This window comes from Saimiri boliviensis, chromosome 7, assembly GCF_048565385.1.
Source record: "Saimiri boliviensis isolate mSaiBol1 chromosome 7, mSaiBol1.pri, whole genome shotgun sequence".
NCBI lineage: Eukaryota > Metazoa > Chordata > Mammalia > Primates > Cebidae > Saimiri > Saimiri boliviensis.
This window is the reverse complement of record NC_133455.1, coordinates 9,472,779-9,491,733: the sequence shown is the minus strand read 5'-3', so window position 1 is coordinate 9,491,733 and position 18,955 is coordinate 9,472,779. Positions and strand designations below refer to the sequence as shown.

Below are 18,955 nucleotides of genomic sequence, written 5' to 3'. Positions count from 1 at the left end.
GTTTTTAAAAATACCTTTGTGGCCGGGCGTGGTGGTTCATGCCTGTAATCCCAGCACTTTGGGAGGCCGAGGCGGGTGGATCACAAGGTCGAGAGATCGAGACCATCCTAGACAACATGGTGAAACCCCGTTTCTACTAAAAATACAAAAAAATTAGCTGGGCATGGTGGCGCGTGCCTGTAATCCCAGCTACTCAGGACACTGAGGGAGGAGAATTGCTTGAACCAGGAGGCGGAGGTTGCGGTGAGCCGAGATCGCGCCATTGCACTCCAGCCTGGGTAACAAGAGTGAAACTCCATCTAAAAAAAAAAAAATCTTTGTGGGGCTGGGAGCGGTGCTCACGTCTATAATCCCAGCACTTTGGGAGACTGAGGCAGGCAGATCACCTGAGGTCAGGAGTTTAGGACCAGCCTGGCTAACATGGTAAAATCCCGTCTCTACTAAAGACACAAAAATAAGTCAGGCATGGTGGTGGGCACCTGTAGTCCCAGCTACTCAGGAGGCAGAGGCAAGAGCATCACCTGAACCCAGGAGGCAGAGGTTGCAGTGAGCTGAGATGGTGTCACTATATTCCAGCCTGGCAACAGAGTGAGACACTGTCTCAAAAAAAATATTGTGGTGGTACACATTTGTAGTCCCAGCTACTGGGGAGGCTGAGGTGGGAGGGTTGTTTGAGCCTGTAAGGTGGAAGTTGCAGTGAGCTGAGAACACACCACTGCACTCCACTTGGGTGACAGAGTGAGACCCTGTCTCAAAAAAATAAAGAATTGTTACGTATAAGGTTAGACCAAAGGAACTCTCTTTAAAGCACAATTACAATCACAGAAAAATTATATACGCCGCTGGGCAGGGTGGCTCACACCTGTAATCCTAGCACTTTGGGAGGCTGAGGCAGGCAGATCACCTGAGGTCGGGAGTCTAAGATCAGCTTGACTAACATAAAGAAACCCCATCTCTCCTAAAAATACAAAATTGGCTAGGCATGGTGGCACATGCCTGTATCCCCAGCTACTTGGCAGGCTGAAGCAAGAGAATTTCTTGAACCTGGGAGGCAGAGGTGGCGGTAAGCCGAGATCCCGCCATTGCACTCCAGTCTGAGCAACAAGAGCAAAACTCTACCTCAAAAAGAAAATTACATGTCAATGGACAAAAGCTGAAATAGGTAAGCAAAATAAAAAATAGTAGGATAGGCCAGGCACGGTGGCTCATGCCTATAATTCCAGCACTTTGGGAGGCCAAGGCGGGCAGATCACAAGGTCAGGAGTTCAAGACCAGACTGTCCAACATGGTGAAACCCCCTCTCTGCTAAAAAATACAAAAATTAGCCAGGCATGGTGGCAGGTGCCTGTAATCGCAGCTACTTGGGAGACTGAGGTAGGAGAATTGCTTGAACAGGGACCCAGGAGGTAGAGGTTGCAGTGAGCCGAGATCGCACCACTGCACTCCAGCCTGGGCTACAGAGTGAGACTCCTTCTCAAAAATAAATAAATAAATAAATAAAATTCTAAAAAATGAAAAGAGGAATGTGCATTTCATCTTTATTTCATGAATTTTATATCATTTGCAATAAACAAAATAGGTTCTGCTTTGTTTGTGTTATCTTTTGGTCAGCACAAGTACCAAAAGAATGAAACAAACGTGTTACAAAGTAGGAGGAGGTAAGGGTAGAATACTGGGAAAGTGGCAAAAAGCAGAACTAGAGAAAACTATTTCACACTAAACGGTTCTTTTTTGAAATTTTTCATTATTGTTTAATTATCCATTTCTTCTTTTTTTTTAAATTTTTTGAGACAGTGTCTCACCCTGTCGCCCAGGCTGGAGTGCAGTGGCATGATCTCGGCTCACTGCGACCTCCACTTCCTGAGTTAAAGAGATTCTCCTGCTTCAGCCTCCCAAGTAGCTGGGACTATAAGGCATGCACCTATATGTATTTTTAGGAGCGACAGATGGGGTTTCATCATGTTGGCCAGGATGGTCTTGAACTCCTGACCTCAAGTGATTCACCCACCTTGGCCTCCCAAAGTGGCGGGATTATAGGCATGAGCCACGGTGCCCAGCCTATTTCCTCTTTTTTTGTAGAGATGGGGTCTTGCCATTTTGCTCAAGCTGGTCTTGAATTCCTTGGCTCAAGCAGTCCTCCAGCTCCAGCCTCTCAAAGTGCAGAGATTACAGGTGTGAACCACCACAACCTGCCAGGTTATTTTCTTACTACAGCTCTAAACTATTTTAGAAGACCAAATCTAAATAATTCTTACCCTCACATTTAACAGTGCTGGAGTAGGTACAGTCTCTGGTTCTTGTTTTACAGGAACTGCTGCTTCGGTTTCCAAACCTAGTTCTAATGCACTAAGTGGCACTGACTGGAGAGAAAACAACATCAGAGAAAGAAACAAAGGACAGCAGTAAAGTCTGTTTCAAGAACAAGAGTTGGATTTATTAAAAAATAACAAGCTTAACATTTAAAGTGATGTGAAATCACTAACAGCAGATATAATGTAACAGTCTTTGCAAGCACAAGAATTCGACAAAACTATACAAACAATTTTTTTTTTTTTTAATTTTTTGGCCGGGTGCAGTGGCTCACGCCTGCAAATCTCAGCACTTTGGGAGGCTGAGGCAGGCAGATCACGAGGTCAGGAGATCGAGAGATTGAGACCATCCTGGAGAACATGGTGAAACCCCGTCTCAACTAAAAATACAAAAAATTAGCAGGGCGTGGTGGCACGAGCCTATAGTCCCAGCTACTAAGGAGGCTGAGGCAGGAGAATCACTTAAAGCTGGCAAGTGGAGGTTACAGTGAGCCAAAATTGAGCCACAGCCCTCCAGCCTGGGAGACAGAGGGAAACTCCATCTTAAAAAAAAAAAAAAAACCACACAAATTTTTTAGGCCAGGCACGGTGGCTCACACCTGTAATCCCAGCACTTTGGGAGACAAGGCGGGAAGATCACGAGGTCAAAGGTTCAAGACCAGCTTGGACAACATGATGAAACCCCATCTTTACTAATAAATAATAATTAGCCTGGCATGGTGGCAGGCGCCTATAATCCAAGCTACTCGGGAGGCTGAAACAGAATTGCTTGAACCTGAAAAATGGAGGTTGCAGTAAGCCAAGATAATGTCACTGCACTCCAGCCTGGGTGAAAGAGTGAGACTCTGTCTCTAAATTAATTAATTAATTAAAAAAATTTTTTAAAGCTAGTCAGGTGAAGCAGTGGGAGTAGAAGAGAAACAAAGAAATCTGTAACTGGCTGTGATCAATTAATTGTAAACAATACTGCACTCAGACCAGTCTATTATTTTTCAGAAACAAGGTCTTGCTCTGTCACCCAGGCTGGAGTGCAGTGGCACAATAACTCACAACAGCCTCCAACTCCTGGGCTCAAACAATACTCCCACCTCGGCCTCCGGGTAGCTGGGACATCAGGTGCACACAACCACGGCCAGCTAATTTAACTTTGTGTAGAGACAAGGGCTCGCTACGTTGCCCAGGCTGGTCTCTAACTCCTGGGCTCAAGTAATCCTTCAGCCTCAGCCTCCCTACATGCTGGGATTACGGGCATGAGACACTGTGCCCAGCTAGAATCTTACATTTTTGCTTTCAGAGAATGTAGACAGCAAAATCACAGAATACCCCTAAATAATGAGACAACTATTAAGGAAATTAAAGATACTCCCACAAGAACACTAAACATCTCTTACACTGTCTGTACATATATAGTAACAACAAAGCAGAAAATAATGTTTTGGTTTTATTATTTTCTGCCCTATAAGTCAAAACGAATACTCAACATAAAAATAACATTGACATGACGGGCGCGGTGGCTCAAGCCTGTAATCCCAGCACTTTGGGAGGCCGAGGCGGGTGGATCACGAGGTCGAGAGATCGAGACCATCCTGGTCAACATGGTGAAACCCCGTCTCTACTAAAAATACAAAAAATTAGCTGGGCATGGTGGCACGTGCCTGTAATCCCAGCTACTCAGGAGGCTGAGGCTGGAGAATTGCCTGAACCCAGGAGGCAGAGGTTGCGGTGAGCCGAGATCGCGCCATTGCACTCCAGCCTGGGTAACAAGAGTGAAACTCCGTCTCAAAAAAAAAAAAAAAATAACAACATTGACATAACAAGAAAAAATAAAAATAAAAAAATAACATTCACACGTATGTTTAAAATTAAGGCTTCACATGTGTATTTAAAATTGTGCCAAGTTAGGCTCACACCTATAATCCCAACACTTTGGGAGGCTGAGGCAAGCAATCGCTTGAGCTCAAGAGTTCAAGACCAGCCTGGGCAACATGACAAAACCCCATCCCTACAAAAACTACAAAGCTGAGCTGGCTGCAGTGGTGCGTGCCTTTAGTCTCAGTTACTTGGGCAGCTGGGGCAGGAAGACTGCTTGATCCTCAGCAGTCAAGGCTTCAGGGAGCCATGACTGTGCCACTGCACTCCAGCTTGGGCAACGGAGTGAGGCCCTCTATCTTAAAAAATACTGTCAGTGGAAATCAGAAATTAACAAAGAGAGGCTTTGGAAAACTTACCTGCTGAACTGAAGGGGTTGGCGTTGGAGTTGCGAGCCCTGCATCTCCACCATCAATATCAAAGAGGTCATTCGGACTAATTCCACTCTCACTCAAAGCAGCAAGCAGTAAATCTTGCCCTGGTTCCACCATCTTTAGAATGAAACATTAAATATTAACATAAAAAGTGAAAAGTAACAAATATTAACTCCCCCGTAAACAATCCAACAATCTCTACCAGACCTATTCATTCAGTATTTATGAAGAACCTGCCATGTGTCAGGCAAAGAGGACAAAAGTCTTGAATCCCAAGCTCACTCTAAAATAGAAAGGATAGAGAAGTACATATATCACAGGACAAGCATATGTCTACAAAAGGCTATGTGAAGAGAAGGAAATACTGAACTTTGTGGAAGCAGAGATGTTATGAAGATTACAAAGCAGCAGAGCCTCAGGGATGTAATCATCAGGTGGACAAGGATCCTCTGGACTACACATTCAAAACATGAAGACGTGGCCGGGCGCGGTGGCTCAAGCCTGTAATCCCAGCACTTTGGGAGGCCGAGGCGGGTGGATCACGAGGTCGAGAGATCGAGACCATCCCGGTCAACATGGTGAAACCCCGTCTCTACTAAAAATACTAAAAATTAGCTGGGCATGGTGGTGCGTGCCTGTAATCCCAGCTACTCAGGAGGCTGAGGCAGGAGAATTGCTTGAACCCAGGAGGCGGAGGTTGCGGTGAGCCGAGATCGCGCCATTGCACTCCAGCCTGGGTAACAAGAGTGAAACTCCGTCTCAAAAAAAAAAAAAAAAAAAAAAAAAAAAAAAAAAAAAAAAAAAACATGAAGACGTGAAAGAATTTGACACACTTTAAGAACTATGGCTGGGCCGGGCGCAGTGGCTCAAGCCTGTAATCCCAGCACTTTGGGAGGCCGAGGCGGGTGGATCACGAGGTCGAGAGATCAAGACCATCCTGGTCAACATGGTGAAACCCCGTCTCTACTAAAAATACAACAAACTAGCTGGGCGTGGTGGTGCGTGCCTGTAATCCCAGCTACTCAGGAGGCTGAGGCAGGAGAATTGCCTGAACCCAGGAGGCGGAGGTTGCGGTGAGCCGAGATCGCGCCATTGCACTCCAGCCTGGGTAACAAGAGCGAAACTCCGTCTCAAAAAAAAAAACAAAAATAAAAAGAACTATGGCTGGAGGCCAGGTGCAGTGGTTCACATCTGTAATCCCAGCACACTGGGAGGCTGAGGCTGACCTCACCTGAGGTCACGAGTTGAAGACCAGCCTGGCGAAAATGGTTAAAACCTCGCCTCTACTAAAAATACAAAAATTAGCCACCCGTAGTGGCGGATGCCTTTAATACCAGCTTCTCTGGAGGCTGAGGCGGGAGGATCCTGGAAGGCAGAGGTTGCAGTAAGCTGAGATTGCACCACTACACTCCAGCCTGGGCAACAGAGCAAGACTTCATCTCAAAAAAAAAAAAAAAAACCTCTGGCTGGAGTTAATTCAACATGAATATGGAAGCTCAGAAGAGAAGTATGGGTCTCAGGACAAGAGATGAAGCTACCACCTGTAGCCTTGTATAACATGCTAGAAAGTTCACTTGCTCCTATGGGAAATAGGGATTACTGACAAGTTTTCCAATGGAGGACTACTTGACACAGATTTATGATTTAGAAAGATTACTTGTCCAGGCACTGTGGCTGAAGTCTGTAATCCTAGTACCAAAATGAAGGTTAGCAGGACGTTAGCTTGAGGCCAGGAGTTCAAGACCTGCCTCAGCAACATAGGGAGACCCCATATCTACAAAAATTTTTTTAAATTAGCCAAGTGTGATTAACCAGGTATGGCAGCATGCACCAGTAGTCCCAGCTACTTGGGAGGCTGAGGCAGGAGAATCACTTGAACCTGATAGGCAGAGGTTGCAGTGAGCTGAAATCGTGCCACTGCTCTCCAGCCTGGGCAACAAAGCAAGACCCTGTCTCAGAAGAAAAAAAAAAAGGAAAAAGAAAAATAAAATTAGCCAAGTATGGTGGTACATGCCTGTAGTCCCAGCTACTTGGGAGGATTGCTTGAGCCCAGGAGTTGGAGACTGCAGGGAGTTGTGATCACCCCTGCACGCCAGCCTGGGCTACAGAGTTAAGACCCCCACCTCAGTAAAGAAAGAAAAGAAGTTTATTACTCAACAGCAGTGTAAAAACAAACACTAAGAGGGGACACAGAACAAGACCAGAAGCAGAAAGACATCTTGGGAAACTGCCACAACAGACCATGAGAGAGCCGTATTATAACTGTATGGAGCAGAAAAAAGGAGAAATGTAATCCAAGACATTTAGGGAGCAGAATCCATCAGACTTAGCTTAAATAAAAACTCAGAATGGAAGCAAGAATATGAAGCACACCAGAGAAAAAGTATGAGCCGATGAATGGTTAGAGTTAAGCCAAGAGAAAATAAAAAATAAATGCTGAATCCAGACCTGAAGGATGTGTTTTATGGAGTGGGGACAGGGGTGGTCTAAAACCAATTTCAAGCAACTAGATTTTAGTTTGGGGGTTTTTCTAACTATAATCTCAAAGGTCAGACTAAAATATTCTGCTACCATGGATTTTTACCCATTTTATAGGGGAGAAAAAGCTTTCTCAATTTTAACTTTACTCATTAATTTCTCTGAAATAACCAATTTACATATACAAACATAAAAAATCTCTACTTTTCTCAGAAAACTAATTTCACGTTACATAAATATACTAATTTTCAGCTAGTCCATTTGTTCTCAGGCTGTGATAAAATTAAATGTCAGTGTTTCATGATAACCTAACAAAATGGCATTAGCCAAGAGCATAATCAGCATGACCTTTTTTTTTTTTTTTTTTTGAGACTAAGTTTCACTCTTGTTGCCCAATGTGGAGTGCAATGGTCCGGTCTCAGCTCACTGTAACCTCTGCCTCCTGGGCTGATTCTCCTGCCTCAGCAGTCCAAGTAGCTGGGATTACAGGCACCCACCACTATGCCTGGCTAATTTTCATATTTTTTAGCCCTGGCCCAGCCAGGTCTCCAAATGCTAGCCTCAAGTGATCTGTCCACCTTGACCTCCCAAAGTGCTGGTGTTACAGGCATGAGCCACTGGGCCCTGCCTGAGCATGACTTCTAGCATGTAAGAACTAGTTCAGATGAAAAGATTTAACAAAGAAATTCTCTACTGAGTCTGTCGTCTATGTTTGTGTATCATTTGGATAGATATTCTAACGGAAAAATGCGTGAGTTTAAGGTGGAAACCAGAGATCCAGAATGAAACTTATGGAACACCACTGTGTAGAAGGGTGGGAGGAAGAACAGATACCGCAAAGATTTGTTTTGTTTTTTTCTGGAGACAGTCTCATTTTGTCACCCAGGTAGAAGTACAGTGGCACAATCTAGCTCACTGCAACCTCGCCTCCCAGGTTCAAGCAATTCTCCTGCCTCATTCTCCCGAGTAGCTGGGACTACACGTGCATGCCCCACGCCTGGCTAGTTTTTTGTATTTTAGTAGAGACAGGGTTTCACCGTGTTGCCCAGGCTGGTCTCAAACTCCCGAGCTCAAGCAACCCACCCGGCCGAGCCTCTCAAAAATTTCTCCAGAATTTTCCAGAAAGAAAGAAAAGCAAGCTAAGGAATTAAAACATTTTGGGCAGGGAGGGAGGAAGGAAGGAAACAAGCTCAACACAGAGTTAAGCTCTTCATAAACATTACCATATTTAAGCCCAAAACAACCCTAAGAGAGACAGGTAATATAATTTTGGAGCTGAAACTGAGGTTCAGAAAACTTAAATTATCTACCCAAGTTCACTCACACAGGGAGTGGTACAAGATTAGGAACTAGACAGGTGAAACTCCCAAAGTCCATGAGTTCTCTTTCCAAACAGTAATAAAGTCGATGTTGGTAAACACCGATGCTTCATTATTTTATTTCAGAATAAACGTCAGATTGAGATTAAAATTGGAGAAGGGATAAAGTATTAGCAAGATAGAAATAACATGAAGGAACTGAATGCCAGATTAAAAAAAGGAGAAAAGGCTGGGCGCGGTGGCTCAAGCCTGTAATCCCAGCACTTTGGGAGGCCAAGGCGGGTGGATCACGAGGTCGAGGGATCGAGACCATCCTGGTCGATGCGGTGAAACCCCGTCTCTACTAAAAATACAAAAAAATTAGCTGGGCATGGTGGCGTGTGCCTGTAATCCCAGCTACTCAGGAGGCTGAGGCAGGAGAATTGCTTGAACCCAGGAGGCGGAGGTTGCGGTGAGCCAAGATCGCGCCATTGCACTCCAGCCTGGGTAACAAGAGCGACACTGTCTCAAAAAAAAAAAAAAAAAAGGAGAAATGTCCCAATATAGATTTAAAATAAAGTTGTTTGCCTGATGACTTAAGCTTTTAAAAACACAAAATTAACTAATTTTTCTAATACAGACAGATTTGACCATACTTCTACAAATTATCCTAGTGCATAAAACGAATAAGTACTCAGAGCTCTAAATAAGACATTTTCAATCCATAAAATACTTCATTAAGACCAACATAGAACCAGGCCAGGCACGGTGGCTCAAGCTTGTAATCCCAGCACTTTTGGAGGCCGAGGCGGGTGGATCACGAGGTCAAGAGATTGAGACCATCCTGTTCAACATGGTGAAACCCCGTCTCTACTAAAAATACAAAAAAATTGCCGGGCGCGGTGGCTCACGCCTCTAATCCCAGCACTTTGGGAGGCCGAGGCGGGTGGATCACAAGGTCAAGAGATAGAGACCATCCTGGTCAACATGGTGAAACCCTGTCTCTCCTAAAAAAAATTACAAAAAAAAAAAAAAAATTAGCTGGGCATGGTGGCGCATGCCTGTAATCCTAGCTGCTCAGGAGGCTGAGGCAGGAGAACTGCCTGAACCCAGGAGGTGGAGGTTGTGGTGAGCCGAGATTGTGCCATTGCACTCCAGCCTGGGTAACAAGAGCGAGACTCTGTCTCAAAAAAAAAAAAAAAAAAAATTAGCTGGGCATGGTGGCACGTGCCTGTAATCCCAGCTACTCAGGAGGCTGAGGCAGGAGAATTGCCTGAACCCAGGAGGTGGAGGTTGCGGTGAGCCGAGATTGTGCCATTGCACTCCAGCCTGGGTAACAAGAGCGAAACTCCGTCTCAAAAAAAAAAAAAAAAGAGGCTGAGGCGGGAGAATTGCTTGAACCCAGAAGGCAGAGGTTGCGGTGAGCCAAGATCGCGCCATTGCACTCCAACCTGGGTAAAAAGAGCGAAACTGTTTCAAAAAAAAAAAAAAAAAGACCAACACAGGCCAGGCACGGTGGCCCATACCTTTAATCCCAGCACTTTGGGAGGCTGAGATGGGTGGATCACGAGGTCAAGAGTTTAAAACCAGCCTGGCCAACATGGTGACACCCCATCTCTACTAGAAATATAAAAATTAGCCAGGCACGATAGTGCGCACCTGAAATCCCAGCTATTCAGGAGACTGAGGCAGGAGAATCTCTTTAACCTGGGAGACAGAGGTTGCAGTGAGCTGAGATCATACCACTGTACTCCAGTCTGGGTGACAGAGACTCCGTTAAAACAAAAAAAAAAAAGAAAAAAGAAAACGCAGGGGGCCTTGGCCCACCGGCTACAGATAAAATCTTCACCCACATTAACAGCACTCTGGAGACTATTAAAATGTGTCATCTTTTGATGAAAAACAAAATAAAATAAAAAAGTATCATCTTTTAAAAATAAATATGGGAAATGACTTATTTACATTTGAAACAGAAGTACACTCTTTTAAACCAGTGACTTTCAAACCTACAGCCCATAGAGCCCTTGCAGGCCACGGGATCCACCAGTCCATTAGTTATAACCAAGACCCATCAATAATACTCAAAAGTGTGGAACCATTAATTAATGAAATGCATATTCACTGCAAAGTATTACTGAGTTCATGAGAGCTTTCTAAAATATATTTTCTTAATGAGCATTAAAAGTACAAAAATCTTAGTGAGAAACTTTTGATATTCATATAGAAATGATTGTAACAGTTATAAATAACAATATTAGTGACCAGCTTAGAATTCATCCATTTGACTTAGCCATTCCACAGTTCATATATATCCTGTGAACAGGCTGTACACCATACAGACAATTTTTACTGGTCAATTAAAATAAATAATTTAAGACCCTCTAATCTGGTTAATGAATTAGGAATAACAATGTCTGTAAAAGACACTCGTCTTTTATCTCTAATAAAAGAGATTTTAACCTTAAATACATTTTATACATAAATTGGAATACTAGAAATCACTTCTCAGTCAAATAGGTACAAATTCTCTTTTTTTGCAGGGTGAAGGAGGGAAAGGGATAGAGAGAGACCATCTATCCCATTCTCTAACTCCATTAGGCAAAACTCTTAGTATTTAATCATATCTCTATTCTTAAAGTATTACAGAATCACAGAATTTTGGTGCTCAAGCTGAGAGAGTCATTAAAAAGTTATATTTAAAAAAAAGTTATATTAGTCAATCTCCTCATTTTACAAAGACCTATTCATAGTAGGAAAACATTTAACATTTTCATTTTGAAGCCTCAAAGCACAATATAAATAGTAAATACTGTTACGTACAAGAGATCTGTGTTAGTGTGTCTACAAAGGGGTTCATAGACCTCAAATGACATTTACCATGTAGCAGTCTAACCCAAAAGTTACTAACCACAGAAGGTCTCTCTCTCAAACAATGGACAGAAAAGAGTACTCTTTTTTTTTTCTGAGATGGTGTCTTGCTCTGTCCCAGGCTGGGGTGCAGTGGCGCGATCTCAGCTCACTGCAACCTCTGCCTCCTAGGTTCCAGTAATTCTCCTGCCTCAGTCTCCCGTGTAGCTGGGACTACAGGCGCACATCACCACATCCGATTAATTTTTGTATTTTTAGTAGAGACAGTGTTGCTAGTAGAGACAGGGTTTCACCATGTTGGCCAGGATGGTCTCAATCTCTTGACTTCGTGATCCGCCTGCCTTGGTCTCTCAAAATGCTGGGATTACAGGCATCAGCTACCGCACCCAACCCTTTTTTTTTTTTTTTTTTTTTTAAAGAAACAGGAACAGGCCGGGCGCGCCTGTAATCCCAGCACTCTGGGAGGCCGAGGCAGGTGGATCATGAGGTCAAGAGATCGAGACCATCCTGGCCAACATGGTGAAACCCCATCTCTACTAAAAATACAAAAAAATTAGCTGGGCATGGTGGCGCGTGCCTGTAATCCCAGCTACTCAGGAGGCTGAAGCAGGAGAATCGCCTGAACCCAGGAGGCGGAGGTTGCAGTGAGCCAAGATCGCGCCATTGCACTCCAACCTGGGTAACAAGAGCGAAACTCCGTCTCAAAAAAAAAAAAAGAAAAAAGAAACAGGATTGGCCGGGCGCAGAGGCTCATGCCTATAATCCCAGCACTTTAGAAGGCCAAGATGGGAGGATCATGAGGTCAGGAGATCGGGACCATCCTGGCATGGTGGTCAAAAAAAAAAGAAAAAGAAACAGAAGTGGCTGGGCACAGTGGCTCATGCCTCTAATTCCAGCACTTTGGGAAGACAAGGCGGGTGGATCTCATGAGGTCAGGAGTCTGAGACCAGCCTGGCTAACTTGGTGAAACCCCATCTCTACTAAAAGCACAAAAGTTAGCCAGGCATGGTGGAGGGCGCCTGTAATCCCAGCTACTCAGGAGGCTGAGGCAGGAGAATTGCTTTAACCTCGGAGGTGGAGACTTGCAGTGAGCAGAGATAGCAATGTTGTACTTCAGCCTGCGGGACAAGAGCTAGACTTCATCTTTTAAAAAAAAAAAAAAAAAAAAAAAAAGAAAGAAAGAAAGAAACAGGATCTTGGCTGGGCACAGTGGTTCACTCTTATAATCCCAGCACTATGGGAGGCTGAGGTGAGTGGATCACAAGGTCAAGAGATCAAGACCGTCCTGGCCAATATGGGTAAACCGCATCTCTACTAAAAATACAAAAATTAGTTGGGCATGCTGGTGGGTGCCTGTAATCCCAGATACTCCACAGGGTGAAACAGGAGAATCATCTGAACCCAGGAGGCAGAGGCTACAGTGAGCCAAGATTGCACCATTGCACTCCAGCCTGAGAGACAAGTGCAGAACTTTGTCTCAAAACACAAGAAAACAAAAAAGAAACAGGATTTTGTCTGGGTACCATGGCTCATGCCTGCAAACCCAGCACTTTGGGAAGCCGAGGCAGGTGGATCACAAGGTCAAGAGATCAAGACCATTCTGGCTAACACAGTGAAACCCCATCTCAACAAAAAAATTTAAAAATTAGCCAGGCGTGGTGGCATGCGCCTATGTTCCCAGCTACTCAGGAGGCTGAGGCAGGAGAATCACCTGAACCTGAGAGGTGGAAGCTGGAGTAAGCCAAGATGGCACCACTACACTCCAGCCTGGGTGACAGAGCGAGACTCAGTTTCAAAAAAATTAATTAATTTAAAAAAATTAAAATAAGGCCGGGCACGGTGGCTCATTCCTGTAATCCCAGCACTTTGGGAGGCTGGGGCAGGCAGATCGCTGGAGGTCAGGAGTTGGAGACCAGCCTGGCCAACAAAGTGAAACCTCATCTCTATCAAAAATAAAAAATTACCCGGTGTTGTGGCATGCACCTGTAGTCCCAGCTACTCAGGAGGCTGAGGCAGGAGAATCACTTGAACCTGGGAGGCAGAGGTTGCAGTAAGCCAAGATCACATCACTGCACTCCAACCCGGGTGACAGAGTGACACTCTGTCTCAAAAATAAATAAATAAAGTGTAATTGAAAACATGACCTATTTCAAAATAATACACCTATGAAAACTTCTATGATAAATAAGACACAAAGACACAGTAGTAGATAGAAACTAAAAGCGAGTTTTGGCAGGAAGGGAATACTGAGAAACAATAGCCAACCAGAAGAATGAAAGGATACGGTTCCCATTCATAATACCAACACTGAAACTTACAAACGGGGACGACTTTCCTCTTGCCCAGCCCTAAAACAGATCTCTATAGCTCTCAGCAGACATGAGAGCTATGTATATATGCAATAGCAGTAGGGGCATACTAGTAGGAGCTATGTATGTATGCAATAGCAGTAGGAGGCTGAAGAGATTATGGGGTCAGACAAAATACCTGGGTTCAAATACTGCCTGCAGGGCTCACTATTAGTATATGGTCAAATGAGAACCTCTCTGACTCAGTTTCTACACGTTAAAATAATACAAATAAAGCTTCCTCCATAGGATTGTGGTGTCAAGTAAATGTGATAGTACCTGGAGTAAATGTTAGCTACTAGCTATTAGCTATCTTTCTTTCTTTTTTTTTTTTTTTGAGATGAAATCTCGCTCTGTGGCCGAGGCTGGAGGAGTGCAGTGGCATGATCTCGGTTCACGGCAACCTCCACATCCTAGATTCAAGAGATTCTTCTTCTGCCTCAGCCTCCAAAGCAGCTGGTATTACAGGCGAGTGCTACCACACCTGGTCCTTTTTTTTTGGAGACGGAGTTTCGCTCTTGTTACCCAGGCTGGAGTGCCATGGCACCATCTCGGCTCACCGCAAGCTCCGCCTCCTGGGTTCAGGCAATTCTCCTGCCTCAGCCTCCTGAGTAGCTGGGATTACAGGCACACGCCACCATGCCCAGCTAATTTTTCTATTTTTAGTAGAGACGGGGTTTCACCATGTTGACCAGGATGGTCTCGATCTCTTGACCTCGTGATCTGCCCACCTCGGCCCTCCAAAGTTCTGGGATTACAGGCTTGAGCCACCGCGCCCGGCCACACCTGGTTCTTTTTTAGTAGAGACAGGGTTTCAGTATGTTGGCCAGGCTAGGTCTTGAACCCCTGACCTCATGATCTGCCCACCTCGGCCTCCCACAATGCTGGGATTACAGGAGTGAGCCACCACACCCTGCCCATGTTAGTTATATAAAATACTAGTTCCCTTTTTAATCTAAAAGTGTTACTATTAAACATCCAACTTGACCAATTAGTTATTAAATCTAGAAGAGCCGGGCGCGGTGGCTCAAGCCTGTAATCCCAGCACTTTGGGAGGCCGAGGCGAGCAGATCATGAGGTCAAGAGATCGAGACCATCCTGGTCAACATGGTAAAACCCCGTCTCTACTAAAAATACAAAAAAAAATCAACTGGGCATGGTGGTGCGTGCCTGTAATCCCAGCTACTCAGGAGGCTGAGGCAGGAGAATTGCCTGAACCCAGGAGGCGGAGGTTGCGGTGAGCCGAGATCGCGCCATTGCACTCCAGCCTGGGTAACAAGAGCGAAACTCTGTCTAAAAAAAAAAAAAAAAAAAATCTAGAAGAAACTGGTGGACATTTTTAAATGTACACAGATACTACCACTTAGCAAATATATTTTCACCTTAGCTAATAACAAAAAGAATTTTTTTTCTCCTTAGAGTGCTAAGCATTCAAGATTCAGCTTTATCTTTGCTTTTATGCAGCTGAGATACGATGACTGACATTTAATTTAAAACTTGAAGGATGGCTGGGCGCAGTGGCTGATGCCTGTCCTGTAATCCTAGCATTTCGGGAGGCTGAAGAGGGCAGATTACCTGAAGTCAGGAGTTCAAGACCAGCCTGGCCAATGTGGTGCAACTCCGTCTCTATTAAAAAATACAAAAAAGTAGCCAGGTGCAGTGGCGCGTACCCATAATCCCAGCTACTCGGGAGGCTGAGGTAGGAGAATCGCTTGAACCCAGGAGGGCGGGGTTGCAGGGAGCCGAGATGGCGCCACTGCCTTGGTGACAGAGTGAGACTTCGTCTCAAAAAAAAAAGAAAAAAAAATATATAAAGGGTAATGATCCAGTTAGAGATACAGTTCATCAACAAATATTAAGCATCTACTGTGCGGAGTTTCCTTAAGAACATCAGCAGGAAGAAACAGCAGCTACAAAAAAGTTAGTTTAGAAGAATTTCCTTTACCTAAAAGAATGTAATGTGGGCAGGAAAGGTGGCTCGGGCATGTAATCCCAGCACTGTGGGAGGCCAAGGCAGGTAGATCACCTTAAGTCAGGAGTTCAACATCTGACCAGCCAGACCAACATGGTGAAACCCTGTCTCTTTTAAAAACAAAAAAATTAACCAAGCATGGTGTGCGCCTGTAATCCCAACCTACTCTCGAGGCTGAGACAGGAGAAGTGCTGGAACCCAGGAGGTGGACGTGGCAGTGAGCCAAGATTGTCCCACTGCACTCCAGCCTGGGCAACAGAGTAGGACTCTGTCTCAAAACAAACCAAACAGCAACAAAAAAGAATGTAATCTGTACTTTACAACACCTACCCTTCACAAGACCTTGTTTGGTAAAGTGCCCCCACTGCAAAACCTGTAGCAAGATATTTACAAAGGAATGTGGAAATTATATACAAAACCACAAAAATCCTTTACAAAAGCAATACACAAATAATTGAGTTGGGGGGAATGAAACTTTTTTGATTATCACTAGTCAAATTCAGATGGCCAGCTATCTTGATTCTCACTACAGGCTGAGCGTCCCCTATCTGAAGCTTGGGACCAGAAGTGATTCAGGGTTTTTTTTGATTTTGGAATACCCGCACATATCTTAAGAAATGGGACCCAAATCTAAACACAAAATACACTTATGTTTCATATACACCTGATGTACATGGCCTGAAGGGAATTTTATACAGTATCTTAAAAAGTGCATGAAACAAAGTTTTGATTGCCTTTTGGACTGTGATCATTCACTTGAGGTCAGGAGTGGAATTTCTTACTTGTGGCATCATGTCAGTGCTGAAAATTTCAGATTTTGAACATTCCAGATTTTGAATCTTCAGATTAGGGATGCTCAACTCATACTCGAGTGGGTTTTTTTCTTTTAACCCTCAAGATAACCCATAATTACCAAATGCTACTCATATTCCTTTTGTCACAGTTAAGAAACTGAGGCTTAGAAAAATAAAATACAACAGTGTAACAACAAAGCAAGCTTGGAGCAGAATTACAAATTCAGGAAGTCTGATGCCACACCCCTTCAAGATCCTGTACTCTCAACCCTTTCCAAACCAATACTTTCCAAACTACCGATCACAACACATTAGCAGGTTGTCAAATCAATTTAGCATATCAGCATTTTAAAATATTTCAGTATAGGTCCAGTGCAGTGGCTCACGCCTGTAAATCCCAGCATTTGCAGAGGCCAAGATGAGATCACTTGAGGCCAGGAGTTCAAGGCCAGCCTGACCAACATGGTGAAACTCCATCTCTACTAAATATACAAAAAAAAATTAGCTGGGCCAGGCACAGTGGCTCAAGCCTGTAATCCCAGCACTCTGGAGGGCTGAGATGGGCGGATCACAAGGTCAGGAGATGGAGACAATCCTGGCTAACATAATAAAACCCTATCTCTATTAAAAAGTACAAAAAATTAGCAGGTGGCCGGGCGCGGTGGCTCAAGCCTATAATCCCAGCACTTTGGGAGGCCGAGGCAGGCAGATCACGAGGTCAAGAGATCGAGACTATCCTGGTCAACATGGTGAAACCCCGTCTCTACTAAAAATACAAAAAATTAGCTGGGCATGATGGTGCGTGCCTGTAGTCCCAGCTACTCAGGAGGCTGAGGCAGGAGAATGGCCTGAACCCAGGAGGCAGAGGTTGCCGTGAGCCGAGATCGCGCCATTGCACTCCAGCCTGGGTAACAAGAGCGAGACTCTGTCTCAAAAAAAAAAATTAGCAAGTGGTACACGCCTGTAGTCCCAGCTACTCAGGAGGCTGAGGCAGCAGAATCGCTTGAACCCGGGAGGCAAAGGCTGCAGTGAGCCCACACCACTGCACTCCAACCTGGCACCAGAACAAGACTCCGTATAAAAAAAAAAAAAAAAAGAAAGAAAGAAAAAAAGAAAAAAAAAAGAAAATCATGGCTCTAATCTATATATTACCTCCAAAGATACAAAGAAGCAAGTTAATTTGATGGGTTTCATACCTTTTTTTTTTTTTTTTTCTTTTTTGAGACAGTCTGGCTCTGTTGTCCAGGCTGGAGTGCAGTGGCACAATCTTAGCTCACTGTAACCTCCACTTCCCAGGTTCAAGCAATTTTCCTGCCTCAGCCTCCCGACTATCTTGGACTACAGGCTCATGCCACCATGCCCAGCTAATTTTTTTTTTTTTATTTTTTTTATTTTTAGAGAGACAGAGTTTCACCCTGTTAGCCAGGATGGTCTCGATCTCAAGACCTCATTATCTGCCCACCCAAAGTACTGGGATTACAGTGTGAGCCACTGCACCCCGCCTATAACTTATTTTCTTTTAATGTAATTTCAGTGGTATTCCTAAGATTGTCTTAATACTTCATGAGTTCAAGCCACAGCAAACTGGATCTGTCAATTAGCATACAAAACCAAAAAGAACTGCAAAAACTTTAGGATTGCATCATTTTAGATAGCTATTAACTGGTATTCAACGCAAAAGTAATTCCTCTTAAAAATTATCTTTGGGCAGGCATGGTGGTTTACTCCTGTAATCCTAGCACTTTGGGAGGCTGAAGCAGGGGGATCACGTGAGGTCAGGAGTTCAAGACCAGCCTAGCCAACATAGCGAAACCCCTCTCTACTAAAAATATAAAAAAATTAGTTGGACGTGGTGGCAGGCACCTGTAATCCCAGCTACTCAGGAGGCTGAGGAAGGAGAAACTCTTGAACCTGGGATGCGAAGCTTGCAGTGAGCCAAGATTGCACCATTGCACTCCAGTCTGGGCGACAAGACCAAAACACCATCTCAAGAAAGACAAAAAAGTATCTTTACACCAGCTTTTCACAGGCAAAGCATGTAAACTCACAGAGCCGCATGGAAAGTGAGGTTACTCAGTAAGACCAGACCTGAGTGTTTCCCCTCTTCACAGGTGGCCAGTAACAAATCTAAGCTCAATTTAGATGCTAAGAAATGCCCAAACATATTTGTAGCTAAACTCCTTGAGACAAACCACTTCTGTTTTGTTTTGTTTGAGATGGAGTCTTACTCTGTCGTCCAGGCTGGAGTGCAATGGCACCATCTCAGCTCACCGCAACCTCTGCCTCCCGGGTTCAAGTGATTCTCCTGCCTCAGCCTCCCGAGTAACTGAGATTACAGGCACGTGCCACCATATCCGGCTAATTTTTTCTATTTTTAGTAGAGACTCTATTTTTAGTAGAGACAAGGTTTCACCGTGTTAGCCAGGATGGTCTGGAACTCCTGACGTAGTGATCCATGTGCCTTGGCCTCCCAAAGTGCTGGATTACAGGCTTGAGCCACCTCACCTGGTGGAGGCAAACCACTATTTAAACCATAAAGTGAATCTGCATGCTGCCCCTAAATAGTATTTTGAGCAGGGCACTTAAAACATACAAAATTGCCTGACATATAACAGCATTCAATGAATGAATGAATGAATAGTAGG

The 18,955-nt window shown here is 44.3% G+C and overlaps 1 protein-coding gene across 6 annotated transcripts in view; it reads right to left on the bottom strand.

Moving 5' to 3' along the window:
- Window positions 1-18,955, bottom strand: part of SBNO1 (strawberry notch homolog 1) — an 81,990-nt gene that overhangs the window by 60,521 nt on the left and 2,514 nt on the right. For 4 of the 6 annotated variants that reach the window (XM_039471631.2, XM_039471632.2, XM_074402086.1 and 1 more), the window contains exons 2-3: window positions 4,538-4,669; window positions 2,256-2,360 (exon numbers count right to left, since the gene is read on the bottom strand). In XM_039471631.2, the coding sequence (XP_039327565.1) occupies window positions 2,256-2,360; window positions 4,538-4,669 (237 nt within the window). The remainder of the gene's footprint in view (window positions 1-2,255; window positions 2,361-4,537; window positions 4,670-18,955) is intronic. The other 2 variants (XM_074402084.1, XM_074402085.1) reach the window with 1 other exon arrangement.